Source organism: Callionymus lyra, chromosome 6, assembly GCF_982586985.1.
Source record: "Callionymus lyra chromosome 6, fCalLyr1.hap1.1, whole genome shotgun sequence".
Classification (NCBI taxonomy): domain Eukaryota; kingdom Metazoa; phylum Chordata; class Actinopteri; order Syngnathiformes; family Callionymidae; genus Callionymus; species Callionymus lyra.
This window is the reverse complement of record NC_141823.1, coordinates 5,051,961-5,075,082: the sequence shown is the minus strand read 5'-3', so window position 1 is coordinate 5,075,082 and position 23,122 is coordinate 5,051,961. Positions and strand designations below refer to the sequence as shown.

The 23,122-nt window shown below is 41.7% G+C and overlaps 1 protein-coding gene and 1 long non-coding RNA gene across 2 annotated transcripts in view; both read left to right on the top strand.

The window, feature by feature from the left end:
• Positions 1 to 23,122, top strand: part of LOC148076245 (uncharacterized) — a 99,206-nt gene that overhangs the window by 28,883 nt on the left and 47,201 nt on the right. Inside the window, exons 16-18 of the mRNA XM_087793144.1 lie at positions 1,595 to 1,771; positions 7,966 to 8,139; positions 13,097 to 13,270. Of these exons, the coding sequence (XP_087649270.1) occupies positions 1,595 to 1,771; positions 7,966 to 8,139; positions 13,097 to 13,270 (525 nt within the window). The remainder of the gene's footprint in view (positions 1 to 1,594; positions 1,772 to 7,965; positions 8,140 to 13,096; positions 13,271 to 23,122) is intronic.
• LOC148076248 (uncharacterized) lies at positions 18,241 to 18,763 on the top strand. The gene is made up of 3 exons (XR_015711407.1): positions 18,241 to 18,415; positions 18,496 to 18,580; positions 18,668 to 18,763. It is a non-coding gene; the product is annotated as an uncharacterized LOC148076248 (long non-coding RNA).

Sequence of the window (23,122 nt, the reverse complement as noted above, 5' to 3'; positions counted from 1 at the left end):
AGTAAAAGACGTTCAAATCATTGAATGTTGAAGAAAACCATCAACAATTAGAACAAACTCTCTTCTCTGGTTCTTGAAGCTTCCATGAGACGCAGGTTGATCTTTACAACCACTTGAGAAACAACACAACACAAGTCACACAACACGACTCACACAACACGACTAATACAACATGAGTCACAGAACACAAGTCACACAACTTAAGTTGCACAACACGAGTCAAACAACACAAGTCACACAACCCAAGTCACACGACACAACTCACACGACACAAGTCACAACACAAGTCACACAACACAACTAACATAAGTCATACAACATGACTCACACAACACGAGTCACACAACATGACTCACACAACACAAGTCACATAACACAACACAAGTCACACAACACAAGTAACTAAACAAGAGTCACACGACACAAGTCACGCGACACAAGTTACACAACACAGGTCAGACAACACAAGTCACACAACACAAGTCACACAACACGAGTCACACAAAATGACTCACAAAACACAAGTCACATCACACAACTAACACAACACAACTAACACAACAAGGGTCAAACAACACAAGTCACAACACAAGTCACACAACACAAATCACACAACACAAGTCTCAACACAAGTCACACAACACAAGTCACATCACACAACTAACACAACACAACTAACACAACAAGGGTCAAACAACACAAGTCACACAACACAAATCACACAACACAAGTCTCAACACAAGTCACACAACACAACTCACATGACACGAGTCATACAACACAAATCACACAACACAAGTCACACAACACAAGTCGGACAACTTAAGTTGCACAACACGAGTCACATAACAGAACTAACACAACACAAGTCACACAACAAACAACAAACTGATCCATATATTGATTGATGTCCAGAAACAACTTCAAAAATAGTCTCCAAACTTGACAAACGTTTCAAAAGTTGAAACTAATTCAGTTCATGTGAAGCAAACATGGGAGAAGAAATGAAGGTGAATGTGACGGAGGATGATTGACACTCCATCTGTGTCACAACATAGATCCACTGGATCCAAAGATGGAGAGAATTCACCTTGAATTTTCTAACTGTAAACATTCCAATGAAGACAACAATGTTGAGAGAGTGCAGGAGTGTGAGTGACAAACACACACACATTGTTTGAGCTTGTATTACCTGCAACACCTTCACACTCACACCTGACACTGTTATGAATAATAACTTTGTAAACCTGTTCGTATTGAATTGAATGTTTAAAAAACAAATAGAATAAATTGACTGAAGTGAATCTTCACGATTGAATCAGTGTCTTGATTAAATTGAAGATATTTTTACTCTGGAAAATAATTAGACACAACAATTGAGAGAAAACACACAAAAACACTGAGATAAGTAAGTGAATAGAAAAAGAATCAATGATGTGTTATTATGATCAATATACATGTAACAACCTTTATTTTTATTTGTCATTGTTGTTTGTTTTGTGACTCTTTTTATTTTTCCTTATGTTATCTTGTGTTTGTTTCTCATATAAACACAAATCAATCCTCTTGTTGACGACACTCGTCTCTTTCACAGGCTGATCTACTGTGGACTGTCAGAGAGAAGTTGTTCACTTCTGTCCTCAGTCCTCAGCTCTCCGTCCTCTAGTCTGACTCTACTGGACCTGAGTCAGAACCGGAACCTGAAGGATCCAGGAGTGGAGCTGCTGTCTGCTGGACTGAAGAGTCCACACTGTCACCTGGAGACTCTCAGGTCAGAACATCATTTCAAACAAACACAAACACACACATGGATGTAAACAGTGAATGGATTCATGTTTCTTCATGAAACCTTTTTCACTCTGAGAGGGATTTGAATGACTTTTCCTCGACTCATGAACTTGGTTCTAGAAGTGATGATATTTCATGAACACAACAGGAAGGTGAAGAATATTTCAAGTCATCTTGACATATTTATCAACACAGTCTGGAGACTAAACTCTAGTATTTCTATCATGACTGGACAGTAAAAGACGTTCAAATCATTGAATGTTGAAGAAAACCATCAACAATTAGAACAAACTCTCTTCTCTGGTTCTTGAAGCTTCCATGAGACGCAGGTTGATCTTTACAACCACTTGAGAAACAACACAACACAAGTCACACAACACGACTCACACAACACAAGTCACACAACACAAGTCACACAGAATGACTCACACAACACAAGTCACATCACACAACTAATACAACAAGAGTCACAGAACACAAGTCACACAACTTAAGTTGCACAACACGAGTCAAACAACACAAGTCACACAACACAAGTCACACGACACAACTCACACGACACAAGTCTCAACACAAGTCACACAACACAACTTACATGACACGAGTCATACAACACAAATCACACAACACAAGTCACACAACACAAGTCGGACAACTTAAGTTGCACAACAAGAGTCACACAAGACAAATCACACGACACAAGTCACACAATTCACACAACACAAGTCACACAACACAACTCGCACAACACAAGTCACACAACACAAGTCACACACCACAAATCACACAACATGACTCACACAATATGACTCACACAACCCAAGTCACACAACACAAGTCACATAACACAACTAACACAACACAAGTCACACAACACAAGTCACACAACTTAAGTTGCACAACACGAGTCAAACAACACGAGTCACACAACACAAGTCGGACAACTTAAGTTGCACAACACGAGTCACACAACACAAATCACACACCACGAGTCACACAATTCACACAACACAACTCGCACAACACAAGTCACACAACAAAAGTCACATAACACAACTAACACAACACAAGTCACACAACATGAGTCACACAACACAAGTCACACAACTTAAGTTGCACAACACAAGTCAAACAACACAAGTCACACAATACAAGTCACACGACACAACTCACACGACACAAGTTACAACACAATTCACACAACACAACTAACAGAAGTCACACAAAACAACTCACACAAGTAAAACGATTAAAACGAGTCCGTTTCTGTCGCTTCAACACGACGTCACGTCCGGGTCTTAATACTTTTCTTTATGGAGAGAAAAGGTCAAAATGCAGAGTGTACGGTCGTTTATTCGCCGCTTCAAGTCAAACAAAGATACAACTTTACGATCGAAAGGACTCGATCTTTGCCGGCAGCTGTACAGGTCAATAGCTCCGGGAAAGACGGTCTTGGGTTATGGGTCGTCTCTACATTTAAGGGAAAGTTTCCTGTCCAGGGGGCGTCTGTTCCGGGGCAGTGGTTCTTTTATGTTAACTTCTGTTTCGAGTCACCTGGAGAGTAACTTCCTTCCTTGCCTGTTGTGTGGGCAAGTTCCTTCTTTGTCTTCCAGCCCCCCTCTTTTGGGTGTGTTCCGTGTTGCCCTTTTGTTTCACGTCCACAGGCGTGAACAGAGCAGACAGACAGTCCTTCATTAAATCGCTGAATAATCTCTAGTCTGTTTCAAGCTACCCTTGACACAGTGTATATCAGTATGAAAGTGAAATGTTGGTTGTGAATGTGTATTTAAACGTTTAAGCTCTTAGATGAGGCTAGTATTTTATACTCTATATTTTGATCATCTTTTTAGCATTAATTTAACTTATGGCGTATACGTATAGTGTGGAATAATTTCCAATCTAACACAAGTTACACAACATGACTCACACAACACAAGTCACATAACAGAACTAACACAACACAAGTCACACAACAAACAACAAACTGATCCATATATTGATTGATGTCCAGAAACAACTTCAAAAATAGTCTCCAAACTTGACAAACGTTTCAAAAGTTGAAACTAATTCAGTTCATGTGAAGCAAACATGGGAGAAGAAATGAAGGTGAATGTGACGGAGGATGATTGACACTCCATCTGTGTCACAACATAGATCCACTGGATCCAAAGATGGAGAGAATTCACCTTGAATTTTCTAACTGTAAACATTCAAATGAAGACAACAATGTTGAGAGAGTGCAGGAGTGTGAGTGACAAACACACACATTGTTTGAGCTTGTATTACCTGCAACACCTTCACACTCACACCTGACACTGTTATGAATAATAACTTTGTAAACCTGTTCATATTGAATTGAATGTTTAAAAAACAAATAGAATAAATTGACTGAAGTGAATCTTCACGATTGAATCAGTGTCTTGATTAAATTGAAGATATTTTTACTCTGGAAAAGAATTAGACACAACAATTGAGAGAAAACACACAAAAACACTGAGATAAGTAAGTGTATAGAAAAAGAATCAATGATGTGTTATTATGATCAATATACATGTAAGTAAGTAAGTAAGTAAGTAATATTTATTTATATAGCGCTTTTCGAGACCAGGGTCACAAAGCGCTTTAACAATCAAAACAATACTCAAAACAGTACATACTTCAAAGATCAAGACAACACCGAGAACAACACAGGAGTTCGAGAAATTCAAGGAAAAGCCTGAACAAATAGAAACGTCTTAAGATGTTTCTTAAAAGAGTCAGTAGACTCCATCAAGCGCAAAGAGAGAGGAAGATTGTTCCAAAGCTTAGGAGCAACAGCCTGAAAAGATTTCTCTCCTCTGGTCCTGAGCCGTGTGCGTGGAACCATAAGTAGATTCTGATCCACAGACCTCAGAGACCGAGCTGGGGTGTAAGGCTGGATCAGATCAGTGATGTAAGGAGGAGCCTGACCATGAATAGCTCTGAAAGTAAGAACCAGAATTTTAAAGTTGATCCTGAAAGAAACTGGAAGCCAGTGAAGAGTTTTAAGGACTGGAGAAATGTGAGTTCTTCTACTAGAGCGGGTCAGAATTCTCGCTGCAGAGTTCTGAATCAACTGCAGACGAGACAGCTCCTTCTCGTTAAGACATGAAAACAAACTGTTACAATAGTCCAGACGAGAAGAAACAAACGCATGGATTACAAGCTCCAGATCATGTTGTGACAACATTTTCCTAAGTTTAGAGATTTTTCTCAGTTGAAGGAAACAGTTTCTGGTCAGTTTTCTGCAGTGTTGAACAAGAGACATGTCTTTATCAAATACAACACCCAGGTTTCTCAGGCTCAGTTTGACAGACTGACCTAAGTCACCCAAGTACTGACTCAACCCTGGAATCTTATCATCAGGAGCAATCACCAGAGTTTCAGTTTTGTCCACATTAAGCTGTAAAGTGTTTTCACTCAGCCATTGTTTGATTTCTAGCAAACAATTGACTAAGCTGTTCAGCCTTTGGGGCTCAGTTGGATCAAAAGAGCAGTAGAGCTGGATGTCATCAGCAAAAATGTGATAAGAAACATCTGGAAATCTCTGAATGATTTTACCAAGGGGAATCAAGTACAGCAAAAACAATAAAGGACCCAGAACAGAACCTTGAGGGACTCCACACAACAGATCTGCCGATTCAGACCTCATTTGATTGGCAGATACACTAAAACTGCGCCCAGAAAGGTAAGATGAGAACCATTCTAACACAGACCCAGACAGTCCCACTTCATCCCTTAGTCTTCTCAGCAGGATCTGGTGATCAACTGTGTCAAAGGCTGACGACAGATCCAAGAGAACCAGAACAGTGAATTTACCAGAGTCAGCCGACATCATGATGTCACTGGACACTTTCAATAAAGCTGTCTCCGTAGAGTGATGTTTACGGAAGCCAGACTGAAACTTCTCATGGATGTCGCTCTGATCCAGGAACAAAGACAGCTGCTCGGACACCACCTTCTCCAAGATCTTGGACAAGAAAGGGAGCTTAGAAATAGGCCTGAAATTACTGAGGTCAGTTGGGTCTAAGCCTGGTTTTTTGAGCAGAGGCTCCACAATGGCATGTTTAAATGCATTGGGAAAAACCCCTGTGGAAAGGGAGAGGTTCACCATATTGGTAACCCAGGGGCCAATTACATCAAATACTTTGATAAAAAGCCTACAAGGAAGGACGTCATCTGAGCAAGAGGAGGGTTTCATCTTGTTCACTAGTGCTGAAATATCACCCAAAGATACAGCAGTGAAGGATGACCAAGAGGAGGAGATGGGCTCAGAGACAGTAGGGGTTCCCAACAAAGGGGGAGAGATTTTCTCTTTGATCAATTTAATTTTGTCAATGAAAAATCTCAACAATGCATTGCTGTCAGCTTCACAGAAGACCGGCGTGATTTGAGGAGCAGGAGACACGAGAGAATTAATCGTGTCAAACAAAACTTTGGGGTTTTTCCTATTTGCTGCTACCAGTTTTCTGATGTAATCAGATCTAGCAGTTTCTACCATCTCATTGTAAGAAGTCAACAGATCCCTGAGGTGAAGTCTGTGCACCTCAAGTTTAGTAGACTTCCAGAGACGCTCAGTCTTTTGACAAAGTCTCTTCAGACTCAGGAGATCTTCATTTGTCCAAGGGCACCGTTTTTTCTGAATTTTCAAGTTCGATTTAACAGGTGCCACTTGATCCAGTATTTCAATACAATGATCAGTGTAACAGTGAATCAAACTGTCCACATCTGGACAGTCATCAAAGGAAAGACGGTCAAACATAGCAGAAAAACTGTCTGCAGTATCGGCTGAGATGACACGCCTCTGAGACCTAACTTTCAAAGGCTTAGGTTCAGGGATGAAGTCCAGGTTGAACAAGACAAGAGAATGATCACTCAGATGGACATCATGTACAGATACATTAGAAATGTTCAGGCCAAGAGTAAAAACTAAGTCTAAAATGTGGCCTTTTTGATGAGTGAGTTCAGAAACATGTTGCTCAAAATTAAAGGCTTCAGTTAAAGTTAAAAGTTCTTTAGCAGAACAAGATGTGACGTCATCAACATGAAGATTAAAGTCTCCAAGAATAAGAACAGATTCCATCTGAATAATGGAAGATAAGAAGTCAACCAACCAAGATCATCTGAGACTCAAAAGAAGTGAATTCCTGTGTCTGAATCACTTTGCAAGAACAACTCTCCCTAAAAACAGTAGCAAGACCTGCTCCACGACCAGAGAGGCGAGGCTTCCCCAGGACAGCGCTCCCTACTGGACAGAGTTCGTTCAGATGAATAAACTCTTCCTCTCTCTGCCAAGTCTCAGAAAGACATAATAAATCCAAATTAACTCTTGTGAAAAGATCATTAAGAATAAAGGATTTATTAGTAATGGAGCGAACATTAAGAAGTCCCACATTCAGCACCGATGACGTCACTGACGACGCCGCGTCACTGACAGGCGCGCAGAGCGGGATCTTTTGAAGCGAACAGCGGTCACGTGGGTACCAGCTGTCACTGACGTTCAACTCGGTTGTAAAAGTCGAATTAAAGAGAGGAAAAGAAAAAAATCTTACCACCTTTCGTTGAGGTCTGGACAGACGGCAGCGCTGATGTGTCGTCACACACAGTGAGAGGGATGTCGATCAAACATCGATGACGTTCGATGACGTCAGAGTTGTTCCGAGCGATCGCGACTGCGCGTCTCATCCTGACCTGAACTCCAGCCCGACTCGATCCCTTGTGGAAATCGCCCAGTACTCGAGAGATCAAACGATATTCCACAGAGTCCGAGTCGATGAGAAGCGGAGCCGGAAACATATTCACCGGACGTTGGTAACGGTCGCGAGTGAAGTCCTCCATCGACTCTCTGATGTTGAAAAGAGCATCACGATCATAGATCCGAGATGCTTGAGACATATCTTTAGTGATATGAGCATAATATCCGGACAAATAGTCGTTAAAACGACTGTTTTTGGCAATTATTGCAGGAGCTTACGTTCAAGCAGCCGATCAAAGGCTTACCGGAAGCGGAAGACTTGAAACTATGTAACAACCTTTATTTTCATTTGTCATTGTTGTTTGTTTTGTGACTCTTTTTATTTTTCCTTATGTTATCTTGTGTTTGTTTCTCATATAAACACAAATCAATCCTCTTGTTGACGACACTCGTCTCTTTCACAGGCTGATCGACTGTGAACTGTCAGAGAGAAGTTGTTCACTTCTGTCCTCAGTCCTCAGCTCTCCGTCCTCTAGTCTGACTCTACTGGACCTGAGTTTCAACTACCTGAAGGATCCAGGAGTGGAGCTGCTGTCTGCTGTACTGAAGAGTCCACACTGTCACCTGGAGACTCTCAGGTCAGAACATCATTTCAAACAAAAACAAACACACACATGGATGTAAACAGTGAATGGATTCATGTTTCTTCATGAAACCTTTTTCACTCTGAGAGGATTTGAATGACTTTTCCTCGACTCATGAACTTGGTTCTAGAAGTGATGATATTTCATGAACACAACAGGAAGGTGAAGAATATTTCAAGTCATCTTGACATATTTATCAACACAGTCTGGAGACTAAACACTAGTATTTCTATCATGACTGGACAGTAAAAGACGTTCAAATCATTGAATGTTGAAGAAAACCATCAACAATTAGAACAAACTCTCTTCTCTGGTTCTTGAAGCTTCCATGAGACGCAGGTTGATCTTTACAACGACTTGAGAAACAACACAACACAAGTCACACAACACAAGTCACATAACACAACTAATACAAGTCACACAAAACAACTCACACAAGTCATACAACATGACTAACACAACACGAGTCACACAACATGAGTCACACAAAACAAGTCACATAACACAACTAACACAAGTCATACAACATGACTAACACAACACGAGTCACACAACATGAGTCACACAAAACAAGTCACATAACACAACTAACACAACACAAGTCACACAACACAAGTATCTAAACAAGAGTCACACGACACAAGTCACACGACACAAGTCACACGACACAAGTTACACAACACAAGTCACACAACACAAGTCACACAACACGAGTCACACGACACAAGTCACATAACACAACTAATACAACAAGAGTCACAGAACACAAGTCACACAACTCAAGTTGCACAACACGAGTCAAACAACACAAGTCACACAACACAAGTCACAAGACACAACTCACACGACACAAGTCCCAACACAAGTCACACAACACAACTAACACAAGTCACACAAAACAAGTCACACAAGTCATACAACATGAATCACACAACACGAGTCACATTACCCAACTCACACGAGTCACTGAACACAAGTCACACAAGTCACTCTAAACAAGTCACACAATCCACACAACGCAAGTCACACAACACAACTAACACAAGTCACACAAAACAACTCACACAAGTCACACAACATGACTCATACAACACGAGTCACACAACATGACCCACACAACACAAGTCACATAACACAACTACGACAACACAAGTCACACAACTAACTAAACAAGAGTCACACAACACAAGTCACAGGACAAAAGTCACACGACATGTCACACAACACAAGTCACACTACACAAGTCACATAACACAACTAACACAACACAAGTCACACAACATGAGTCACACAACACAAGTCACATTACCCAACTCACACGAGTCACTGAACACAAGTCACACAACTCACTTGACACAAGTCACACAATTCACACAACACAAGTCACACACCCCAACTAACACAACACGACTCACACAAAACAAGTAAAACAACACGACTCACACAAAACGACTCACACAACAAGACTCACACAACCCAAGTCACAAAACATGACTCACACAAGTCACAAAACACGACTCACACAACACGACTCACACAAAAAGACTCACGCAACAAGACTCACACAACACAAGTATCACAACACAAGTCACACGACACGAGTCACACAGCACGAGTCACATGACAACGGTCACAAAACACGACTCACATGACAGGACTAACACAACATGAGTCACACATCACAAGTCACAACGCAAGTCACACGACACAAGTCACATAACACAAGTCACACAACACAAGTCACACAACAAGAGTCACACAACACAAGTCACACAAAATGACTCACACAACACAAGTCACATCACACAACTAACACAACAAGAGTCAAACAACACAAGTCACAACACAAGTCACAGCATAAATCTCAACACAAGTCACAAAACACAACTCACATGACACGAGTCACACAACACAAATCACACAACACAAGTCACACAACACAAGTCGGACAACTTAAGTTGCACAACACGAGTCACACAACACAAATCACACGACACAAGTCACACAATTCACACAACACAAGTCACACAACACAACTCGCACAACACAAGTCACACAACACAAGTCACATACCACAAATCACACAACATGAGTCACACAACATAACTCACACAACCCAAGTCACATAACACAACTAACACAACACAAGTCACACAACACAACTAATACAACAAGCGTCACAGAACACAAGTCACACAACATGAGTCACACAACACAAGTCACACAACTTAAGTTGCACAACACGAGTCAAACAACACAAGTCACACAACACAAGTCACATGACACAACTCACACGACACAAGTTACAACACAAGTTACAACACAAGTCACACAACACAACTAACACAAGTCACACAAAACAACTCACACAACATGACTCACACAACACAACTAACTAAACACAAGTCACACAACACGAGTCACACAACATGACTCACACAACACAAGTCACATAACACAACTAACACAACACAACTAACACAACAAGAGTCAAACAACACAAGTCACAACACAAGTCACACAACACAAATCACACAACACAAGTCACACAACACAAGTCTCAACACAAGTCACACAACACAAATCATACAACACAAGTCACACAACACAAGTCGGACAACTTAAGTTGCACAACACGAGTCACACAACACAAGTCACACGACAAAAGTCACACAATTCACACAACACAAGTCACACAACACAACTCGCACAACACAAGTCACAAAACACAAGTCACAGACCACAAATCACACAACATGACCCACACAACATGACTCACACAACACAAGTCACATAACACAACTATCACAACACAACTCACACAACACAACTAATACAACAAGAGTCACAGAACACAAGTCACACAACACGAGTCACACAACACAAGTCACACAACTTAAGTTGCACAACACGAGTCAAACAACACAAGTCACACAACACAAGTCACACGACACAACTCACACGACACAAGTCACAACAGAAGTCACACAACACAACTAACACAAGTCACACAAAACAACTCACACAAGTCACACAACATGACTCATGCAACACGAGTCACACAACATGACCCACGCAACACAGGTCACATAACACAACTAAAACAACACAAGTCACACAACACAACTAACTAAACAAGAGTCACACAACACAAGTCACAACACAAGTCACAGGACAAAAGTCACACGACACTTGTCACACAACACAAGTCACACTACACAAGTCACACATCACAAGTCACATAACACAACTAACACAACAAGAGTCACACAACACAAGTCACATTACCCAACTCACACGAGTCACTGAACACAAGTCACACAACTCACTCGACACAAGTCACACAATTCACACAACACATGTCATACAACACAACTAACACAACACGACTCACAACTCACACGACACAAGTCGCACAACTCACACAACAGGAGTCATACAACACGACTCACACAAAACAAGTCAAACAACACGACTCACACAAAACGACTCACACAACAAGACTCACACAACCCAAGTCACAAAACATGACTCACACAAGTCACAAAACACGACTCACACAACACGACTCACACATCACAAGTCACAACGCAAGTCACACGACAAAAGTCACACGACACAAGTCACATAACACAACTAACACAACACAATTCACACAAGACAACTAACACAACACAAGTCACACATCACGAGTCACACAACACAAGTCATACGACACGAGTCATACGAGTCACACAACACAACTCACACAACACAAATCACACAACACAAGTCACAAAACACAGGTTACACAACACTGGTCACACAACAAAAGTCACAACACAAGTCACACGACACAACTCACATGACACGAGTCACACAACACAAATCACAAAACACAACTCACACAACACAACTCACACAACACAAGTTACACAACACAAGTTACATAACACATGTCATACAACATGAGTCACGCAACAAAAGTCACACAACACGACTCACACAACACAAGTCACACAACACGACTCACACAACACGAGTCATACAACACAACTCACAAGACACAAGTAACACAACACAACTAACACAGGTCACAGAACACAAGTCACACAACACAAGTCCCACAACATGACTCACACAACACAAGTGACACATCACAAGTCATATAACACAACTAACACAAAAAGAGTCACACAACACAAGTCACACAACACGACTCACAACACAAGTCACACGACACGAGTCACACAAGTCACACAACACAAGTCACACAATACGAGTCACACAACACGACTCACAAAACACGAGTCACACAATACGACTCACACAACACAACTCACACAACAGGACACACACAACACAAGTCAAACAATATGAGTCACACAACGAGTCAAAGTCGAGTTACACAACACCAGTGTGAATCGAGTTACACAACACCAGTGTCAGTGGAGTTACACAACGCCAGTGTGAGTCGAGTTACACAACACCAGTGTGAGTGGAGTTACACAACACCAGTGTGAGTCGAGTTACACAACACCAGTGTGAGTGGAGTTACACAACACCAGTGTGAGTGGAGTTACACAACACAAGTGTGAGTGGAGTTACACAACACAAGTGTGAGTGGAGTTACACAACACCAGTGTGAGTGGAGTTACACAACACAAGTGTGAGTGGAGTTACACAACACCAGTGTGAGTGGAGTTACACAACACAAGTGTGAGTGGAGTTACACAACACCAGTGTGAGTGGAGTTACACAAAACCATGTATACATCAAGTGTTGAACTGATGAAAACTTCATTATTTCATGTATTGATCAAGTTGATCCTGATTGAAATCAAAGTCTTCAAATGTTCACACAATCATGTGATGATCTTATGAACGTCAAGAGTTCAGTGTTTCCTCCAATCAAGGCTTTCAAGTCAAAATAGAGAAAAAGTCTCTTGTTGACGTTTCTGTCTCTTTCACAGGCTGATCAACTGTCGACTGACAGAGAGAAGTTGTTCACTTCTGTCCTCAGTCCTCAGCTCTCCGTCCTCTAGTCTGACTCAACTGGACCTGAGTCACAACGACCTTTATGATCCAGGAGTGGAGCTGCTGTCTGCTGGACTGAAGAGTCCACACTGTCACCTGGAGACTCTCAGGTCAGAACATCATGTCTTCAGTTCTTCTGATTTAATGAAACTGTTTTTCCTTCAATACAGTCTGTCATGGTGTCAGATCTCAGAGGGAGGTTGTTCTTCTCTGGCCTCAGCTCTGACATCTAACCCGTCCCATCTGAGAGAGCTGGACCTGAGCTTCAATCATCCAGGAGGACCAGGACTGGAGCTGCTGTCTGCTGGACTGGAGAGTCCAGACTGGAGGCTGGAGACTCTCAGGTATGGACGGAGCAGCAGAACTCACTGACTGAGCTCCAAAGATCTTCAGACTGAACATGTGATCAGAAGCAGAGAGATGTGAGTGTGTGACGCTGCTCAGACTCTTCATCTGAACTGAGCTCATGAATCCAACTCTCAGAGCTTCTCCATGTTCTCCTGCTGGACACCAGTGGAAGAACAAGGAGACAGTGGAGACTGAGCGAGTGTTTCTAGATCCATCTTTGTTGTGGTCAACACAGTCATGAAAGAACGTCCACTTAGCAGCATCTGAAGTCAAATGAATCTGATCTTCTCAATGTTTCTTCCTCCAGGCTGGATCACTGTGGACCACAGAGGTGAACATCTGGATTGAAGATGGGTAAGTTTGATTTGATTGATGGATGAGAACTCCTTGACTCTGTCAGCTTCTAGTGGAGCAGTTGTGATGTTGAGATGTTGTTACACTTGAATCTGCTGATGGAGCTTCATCAAGTCTAGGTCACTGTCCACAACTCTGGTCACCAACATGGTGTCCAGCAGCAGCTGGTAAGGAGCCTCCGTGAAGATCATCTCACACTCATTCACTCACTCTTTTCACTCTTGGACTTGAGAGTGGAGTGAGAAGATCTCAGTGCAGCATCTCACCTGGATGATGGTGGAGATGAACACAGAGATGTTTCAAGAACATGAAGAAACATCATGTTAGCTACATGCTAGTTTAGCTGCTGACTTGATATGGACACACTGGTGTCAATCAAATGTGACAGGCAGCTCCTCGAGATGATTCTGGGATGTTCCTCCTAGTTCTTTTCTTGAGGTGGTCCCAGTCTCAGAAGACTGTTGACTTCACTTTATGATGATCTCCACTAGATGTCAACAAACAGAGCAGCCCTCCTTGGCTTGCTGGGACACTGAGTCCATGATTGTCTTGAAGAGAAAGTTATTCCACCATCATCACCTCTCGTGTCTTCTTCTCTCAGACTTCCGTCCACTCTCACTGGACCCGGACACAGCACACCGGCGCCTCCTACTGTCCAACGACAACAGGACGGTGGAACTTGTGATGCAGGATCAGGATTATCTGGACCATCCCGACAGATTCGACCGGTGTCTTCAGGTGATGAGCAGAGAAGCTGTGACTGGACCATGTTACTGGGAGCTGGAGTGGAGAGGAGGAGCTTCTATCGCACTGACTCTCAGAAGAGACGGAGGGAAAGAAGACGAGTCTGAGTTTGGACAGAACCGTTATTCCTGGAGTCTGAGCTGCTCTGATGATGATGGATATAAATTATATCACGATAAGAAAGAAACTGTCATTGAGAGTCAAGACGTTTCTCACAGAGTAGGAATGATGATGAACTTTAGTGAACCTGGATATTTAAACTTCTTCAGTGTCTCCTCTGATGAACAGAAAATCCTCCACACCTTCTTCACCTCCACTGAACCTTTGTACCTGGGATTTGGACTCACAGAGGTTCCTGGTTCTGGTTCCTCAGTGTGTGTGTGTGACCTGAGTGTGTGAGTGTGTTCCTCCAACACACTTGTGTTGCTGCTGTCAATCATCATTAAAGTGCTGACAGTGATGATGGAAGAAATCTGCTCCTGAAACAAACGTGTTGATCTGAATGTTGTTGAAGAAACTCTTTCATCACTTGTTGAGTCGACTGAAGACTTGAAGTTCAGTGGAGCACGAGTCACTTATGATGTTCATCATGATATAATAAAACATTTGGTTTAAAACTTTCAACAGACTCAAGGTCACTTCACAATAAAAGGTTAGAAAGAAGGTCAGACGGGTAGATGTGAGGTCAGACAGGGTAGATGTGAGGTCAGACGGGTAGATGTGAGGTCAGACGGGTAGATGTGAGGTCAGACAGGTAGATGTGAGGTCAGACAGGTAGATGTGAGATCAGACAGGTAGATGTGAGGTCAGACAGGTAGATGTGAGATCAGACAGGTAGATCTGAGGTCAGACAGGTAGATGTGAGGTCAGACAGGTAGATCTGAGGTCAGACAGGTAGATGTGAGGTCAGACAGGTAGATGTGAGGTCAGACAGGTAGATCTGAGGTCAGACAGGTAGATGTGAGACCAGACAGGTAGATGTGAGATCAGACAGGTGGATCTGAGGTCAGACAGGTAGATGTGAGGTCAGACAGGTAGATGTGAGGTCAGACAGGTAGATGTGAGATCAGACAGGTAGGTGGATGTGAGGTCAGACAGGTAGATTTGAGGTGAGACAGGGTTAAATCAAACACCAGTGTTGATTTTAGAATCTATCTATTTATTGAACCTTTTGTGGAATCACCTCCTTTGATCGACAAACATCAGTTCTGACACACACACACACACACACACACACACACACACACACACACACACACACACACACACACCCACACACACGCACACACACACAGACACGCACACACACACAAACATCAGGTTCTTCTCTTCATTGTCATCAGAACCGTCACGAGGCTTCAGAGAAAGTTCTAGAAGTTCTTCTTCATCTGGACTCGTGGCTCCAGAGACAGTCCTCCAGGGTCTGTCGTCTGGTCCAGCCTCTAGTCCGTCCTGTCTCCCATGTTCACGCTCTCTCCAGGTCCTTGTACTTCTTGCGGAACACGAACACCTGGTCCTTGAAGAGCACCGGGTCCAGGCGCAGCTGCGAGTGCACCAGAGGCATGTAGCCAAACCAGCTGGTAGAGAAGGTGTTGATGCACTCCTGCCGCTGACTGAAGTGCTCGGGTCGACCCAAGGAACCTGGTGCCCTGGTGAGCCAAGAGAAGGTGGTGAGACCAAGAGCATCGGCAGGACCTCAGGAAGAGGAGCGCCCACCTGTGGACCCAGGAGCTCCTTGGACTGCTTCCTCTGGGCCACTTGTGTCTGAACATTTGTTTCTTTATTATTCAGTAAACCATAAAAACAATCGATACAAAACTACTTCCAACCTTTTCAACTTAAAAATATATATATTTTATTATAGAAACTTTAGGATTAAAGAATTAACGATATTAAGGCTTAAACTCCAAAAAGATGATTCAATAGAAGAAAACGGTTCAAATAAAGGAAAAATGTTGAAATGCATTTTTTCTTGAACAAAATGTTTATTTTTGAAAAAACTTTTTTGTATTGATGATATTGTATTTGATCAAAATCCACTTTCTTTTATTAATTTATTTTATTGTGCAACTGATGTATTTGATTGACTTTTTTAATGTTAGTAAATAGTTTGTGTCATTATCTTGTAGAGGCTCATGTTCTTCTGTTGAATTATCTGTGAAATCATGGTTTATTGAGATTCTTCTCTTAATGATGATGTTTAAGTGTTTGAACAGTTTATAAAACGCTTGAAGTGTCAGTCGTGGATCTTATTCCTGCCGTGATGAGCTTCATTCATGTCGCAGTATGACGTGATGATGGACTAGAGCTCAGATGATGGAACCCTGGATTCAGGATATGTTCACCCTCGACATGGTGAAGAGAGAACCACACGTTGAGCTGGAGCGACTTTACTTTCAGCCTTTTTTGAACTCTGTGGCTCTGATGGAGGTCGAGCTGACAGCAGCACATGCCGAGCGTCTGTAACGGAGACTATTGAGACTTGTCTGGACGAACAACAGCTCCACGTCGGCCTCAGATGGAAGAAGTTCTTCAGGTGGTCACCTGTGGTAGAAGGCAGCTCCAGTCTGCACGATGGAGTAGTCGTTGGTCCACTTGGACGTGTGACAATTTAAACAATTTTTTGTTTAAAAGAATATTTTGTATGCAACAATATTGAAAAGACTATATGGAAAAAAATGCATTCAAGAATATATATATATATACAGTATATATATAAATAAGTACATTTTTAATTAATTTTATGAAAAAAAACTAAGTAAAATACTTTGTATTTAAAAACAAATTTGGGAAAGTTTAAAATTCTGCATCTTTTTTGACAATACTGTGTCAATATTATACATTCTTGATGATACACAACACACACACCAAGTATATACACAACTCTTTAAAGTTGACTTCCTGCAGCACACTGACTGATTGACCTGTGAGCAGGACTTGGACCTGGAGACCACCTGCAGCAGCTTCATGATCAACAAGTCCTAACACCCAAGTCGTCATACCGTCCTACGCCGTGCAATGTCCCCCTGGCGTCACTAAGGTAACGTTACAGGGGGGACAAAAACGGCGGTATTTGCCTACCCGGGTCACCCAGTAATATACAGAGCACTCCCCGACGTCGGATTCAAACGACCCGGGTTACATTTGACGCGTCGCCCACCTCTTCGTTGCCATGGTAACGTGACGTGACGTCTCGCTGCTTTCCTTTGGCTACCATACTAATTAACATATACTAATTAATATTAATACAGATGACATATTTATCGTATTTAAGTATATAAGTATACGTTTATTTGAACCATTTTGGATGAGGGATTTGATCTGTTTTTGTTTTCTTTAAATGAAAGGATATATATAAAATTATAATGAAACGTATTTTAAATTCCAGCATAAATAGGTAAACCAGATGGAAACACAATCAAACAATGGATGAAGGAAACATGGAGAGCTTATCTCTGAATGATCAAGTATACTTGCTTGTATTTATTGATTTATTATATTTAAAAGGGAGCACTAGTATGTTTTTGTTTTGTTTTTGCATGGAAGTGACCTGCAAGAACTGCCCAGAACTCCAGACCTGCTTGACATGAAACCTTTCTCTCTGTGGTTCCTGACAAATGATTTCAAATGTGAAGTAAGTGAGTAATATTTGTAACATAGTGAACATAAACTTGTAAACCTACAGCAAATCCCATCATGGAAATAATCTAAAATGCAATTCTATGTTCTTTTCTAGGTGAGATGGAGTGCTGCATATCAGGTGCTGGACTAACCATTGGAGGTGGAAGGGGTCAACATGTCAAAAGCAGGTGAGGTGGTTACATCAAACACACTTCGGTCAATAAAATAGTCATGTTTGGTAATAATGATCAATACATTTCTGTGGCAGGACGCACTGACATGCTGACGCTTATAGTCAAGGTTTTCCGGCTTCTGTTGTTGGAAACACTTGGTTGTGCCCGTCAAGGTGGAAGGTACACTAGACTGAAGAGTCTTTTTCAATAGATTTTACACTTCAAATGATCAGAATCAAATGACTTCATTAATGCAATGTTTTCCAGGTTCTGTTGACTTTCGGACAAAGAGGATTCGACGCTGTTAGGGCAGTAAGGAGACGGCAGGAAGTGAAAGATTCTTGAGCAGGAGATGAACCACCTCTGGTCTCTGTCAAGTCGTTGTGATTCCCTGAAAAAGTTGTCTCGCATGGCAGCGTCACAGCAAGGTAAGAGTTTATTTAGCAAGTGAAGAACAGAAGTACAGCTGATCATACTTATTGTCTTATTCTTTTAAGATGCACCATGGGCTTGACTGGTGAGGCTTTGAAGGATCTTCAGAGCCTTTGAGGAGCAGCAGCAAGTCAGCATGACGTCACTCGAACCATGACTCGGTCCAGAAACTACTACACACAAGTCTTCGATGAGGACGAGACCATCAACGTCGTGCAGATTGACTCTGATGGTTACTTGTGACATTTGTGACGATCTGTGAACATTTGTTTGATATGAAACCTGTAATAAAGCACCATTTGACATCATTTTGAATAACATCCCATAGTATTGATCCCAACATGATCAATGCAGTTGTAACTTCAGAGATGCCTATAATTGATACCAATGAATGCTTAAAAAATTTAAATAAAGTTTTTATGATAACAGTTCATATCTTTTATTATGACAGGTTGATAAAAAGCAGCTCATGTACAATATTCATATTGGAGTTAATAGCTTATCCAAAAGTTAAAAGTTTACTACTATTGGAATAATTACATCTATAATCACACTTAATCAATAATATGTATTGCATAAGTACAAACATAATCATACATTAGTAATCAATAACATGTACATTAATTAACAGAGGCTTGATATTGAGGCTAGTGTGAACTATCATGCTCATTTTCAGACCCCCAGGCGCCGCTGGGAATGAACCGGGGCCAAAAACGTGTTTTTCATGACTGTTGCTCTTTTGCTCTTATGTGACCTCTGTGACCCTCAGACATATGAAACTTGGTCTGCGTGACCTTTGACACGTCTTAAATCATATGCTTGTGGAACCATAATGATAACTCCTCCCAAACCGGAAGTAGCTTCAGGAAGCACCTAGAAAAACACTCTTGAACATATATGTGTACAAATGGATCATGAAGAACCTCTAAAAGTTTCAGATCATTTAAATCAACAATGGTCGATTTATAGAGCTTCAAAGTCCAGATTTCTCCAAGTTTCCCATGATACCATGGGGCACAGGATGTTCATAGCAACATCAAACCACCACAGTTCAACTCAGAATGGAGTCTGGAAAAACATATCCAAATATCAGCTCTGAGGTCCAAGTAGAAAAAAAGTTCCCAAATCCATTCCTGGAAAATCAGGTCTCGTCATTTTGTAACACTCAGAGACCATCTTGACAGAAGAATGACAACCTCTCCCTCATTTTTGCACCGATGGACACCAGATTTCTTACATAGATACTAGGGGACCGTCAGACTATGTAAATTAAATTTGATCTTTCTAACTTCACATGGGCCCACGTGACAGTCTCTTGAAGTTATAGAATTAACCCTTTCATGTCCAACAGGCCACAATAGCCAAAATAGGTCAATAGGTCAGAGATTTCTAAAGCTACTTAAACCAAAATTAACATGTTTGATATTTAGTTCATTGTGAACACACAAACTCATTTTCAGACCTCCAGGGGCCTCAGACCAGAAACAGGAGCCAAAAAGCACATTTTTTCATAACAGTTGCTATTTTGCTCTAATTTGACCTCTGTGACCCTCAGACATATGAAACTTGGTCTGTGTGACCTCTGACACCTGTAAAATCATATGTTGGTAGAACCATAATGATAATCCCTCCCAAACCGGAAGTAGCTTCAGGAAACACCTAGAGAAACACCCTTGAACATATATGTGTACAAATGGAACATGAAGAACCTCTAAAAGTTTCAGATCATTTAAATTAACAATGGTTGATTTATAGAGTTTTTTCAAAGTCCAGATTTCTCCAAGTTTCCCATGATACCATGGGGCACAGGAAGTTCATAGCAACATCAAACCACAACAGCTCAACTCAGAATGGAGTCTAGAATAACATATCCAAATATCAGCTCTGAGGTCTGATTAGAAAAAAAGTTGCCTAAGTCCATTCCTGAAGGATCAGGTCTGCATATTCTGTTACACTTAGAGACTTTAATCTTCATGTTGATGACGTCACATCTTGTTCTGCTAAAGAACTTTTAACTTTAACTGAAGCCTTTAATTTTGAGCAACATGTTTCTGAACCCACTCATCAAAAAGGCCACATTTTAGACTTAGTTTTTACTCTTGGCCTGAACATTTCTAATGTATCTGTACATGATGTCCATCTGAGTGATCATTCTCTTGTCTTGTTCAACCTGGACTTCATCCCTGAACCAAAGCCTTTGAAAGTTAGGTCTCAGAGGCGTGTCATCTCAGCCGATACTGCAGACAGTTTTTCTGCTATGTTTGACCGTCTTTCCTTTGATGACTGTCCAGATGTGGACAGTTTGATTCACTGTTACACTGATCATTGTGTTGAAATACTGGATCAAGTGGCACCTGTTAAATCGAACTTGAAAATTCAGAAAAAACGGTGCCCTTGGACAAATGAAGATCTCCTGAGTCTGAAGAGACTTTGTCGAAAGACTGAGCGTCTCTGGAAGTCTACTAAACTTGAGGTGCACAGACTTCACCTCAGGGATCTGTTGACTTCTTACAATGAGATGGTAGAAACTGCTAGATCTGATTACATCAGAAAACTGGTAGCAGCAAATAGGAAAAACCCCAAAGTTTTGTTTGACACGATTAATTCTCTCGTGTCTCCTGCTCCTCAAATCACGCCGGTCTTCTGTGAAGCTGACAGCAATGCATTGTTGAGATTTTTCATTGACAAAATTAAATTGATCAAAGAGAAAATCTCTCCCCCTTTGTTGGGAACCCCTACTGTCTCTGTGCCCATCTCCTCCTCTTGGTCATCCTTCACTGCTGTATCTTTGGGTGATATTTCAGCACTAGTGAATAAGTTGAAACCCTCCTCTTGCTCAGATGACGTCCTTCCTTGTAGGCTTTTTATCAAAGTATTTGATGTAATTGGCCCCTGGGTTACCAATATGGTGAACCTCTCCCTTTCCACAGGGGTTTTTCCCAATGCATTTAAACATGCCATTGTGGAGCCTCTGCTCAAAAAACCAGGCTTAGACCCAACTGACCTCAGTAATTTCAGGCCTATTTCTAAGCTACCTTTCTTGTCCAAGATCTTGGAGAAGGTGGTGTCCGAGCAGCTGTCTTTGTTCCTGGATCAGAGCGACATCCATGAGAAGTTTCAGTCTGGCTTCCGTAAACATCACTCTACGGAGACAGCTTTATTGAAAGTGTCCAGTGACATCATGATGTCGGCTGACTCTGGTAAATTCACTGTTCTGGTTCTCTTGGATCTGTCGTCAGCCTTTGACACAGTTGATCGCCAGATCCTGCTGAGAAGACTAAGGGATGAAGTGGGACTGTCTGGGTCTGTGTTAGAATGGTTCTCATCTTACCTTTCTGGGCGCAGTTTTAGTGTATCTGCCAATCAAATGAGGTCTGAATCGGCAGATCTGTTGTGTGGAGTCCCTCAAGGTTCTGTTCTGGGTCCTTTATTGTTATTGCTGTACTTGATTCCCCTTGGTAAAATCATTCAGAGATTTCCAGATGTTTCTTATCACATTTTTGCTGATGACATCCAGCTCTACTGCTCTTTTGACCCAACTGAGCCCCAAAGGCTGAACAGCTTAGTCAATTGTTTGCTAGAAATCAAACAATGGCTGAGTGAAAACACTTTACAGCTTAATGTGGACAAAACTGAAACTCTGGTGATTGCTCCTGATGATAAGATTCCAGGGTTGAGTCAGTACTTGGGTGACTTAGGTCAGTCTGTCAAACTGAGCCTGAGAAACCTGGGTGTTGTATTTGATAAAGACATGTCTCTTGTTCAACACTGCAGAAAACTGACCAGAAACTGTTTCCTTCAACTGAGAAAAATCTCTAAACTTAGGAAAATGTTGTCACAACATGATCTGGAGCTTGTAATCCATGCGTTTGTTTCTTCTCGTCTGGACTATTGCAACAGTTTGTTTTCATGTCTTAACAAGAAGGAGCTGTCTCGTCTGCAGTTGATTCAGAACTCTGCAGCGAGAATTCTGACCCGCTCAAGTAGGAGAACTCACATTTCTCCGATCCTTAAAACTCTTCACTGGCTTCCAGTTTCTTTCAGGATCAACTTTAAAATTCTGGTTCTTACTTTCAGAGCTATTCATGGTCAGGCTCCTCCTTACATCACTGATCTGATCCAGCCTTACACCCCAGCTCGGTCTCTGAGGTCTGTGGATCAGAATCTACTTATGGTTCCACGCACACGGCTCAGGACCAGAGGAGAGAAATCTTTTCAGGCTGTTGCTCCTAAGCTTTGGAACAATCTTCCTCTCTCTTTGCGCTTGATGGAGTCTACTGACTCCTTTAA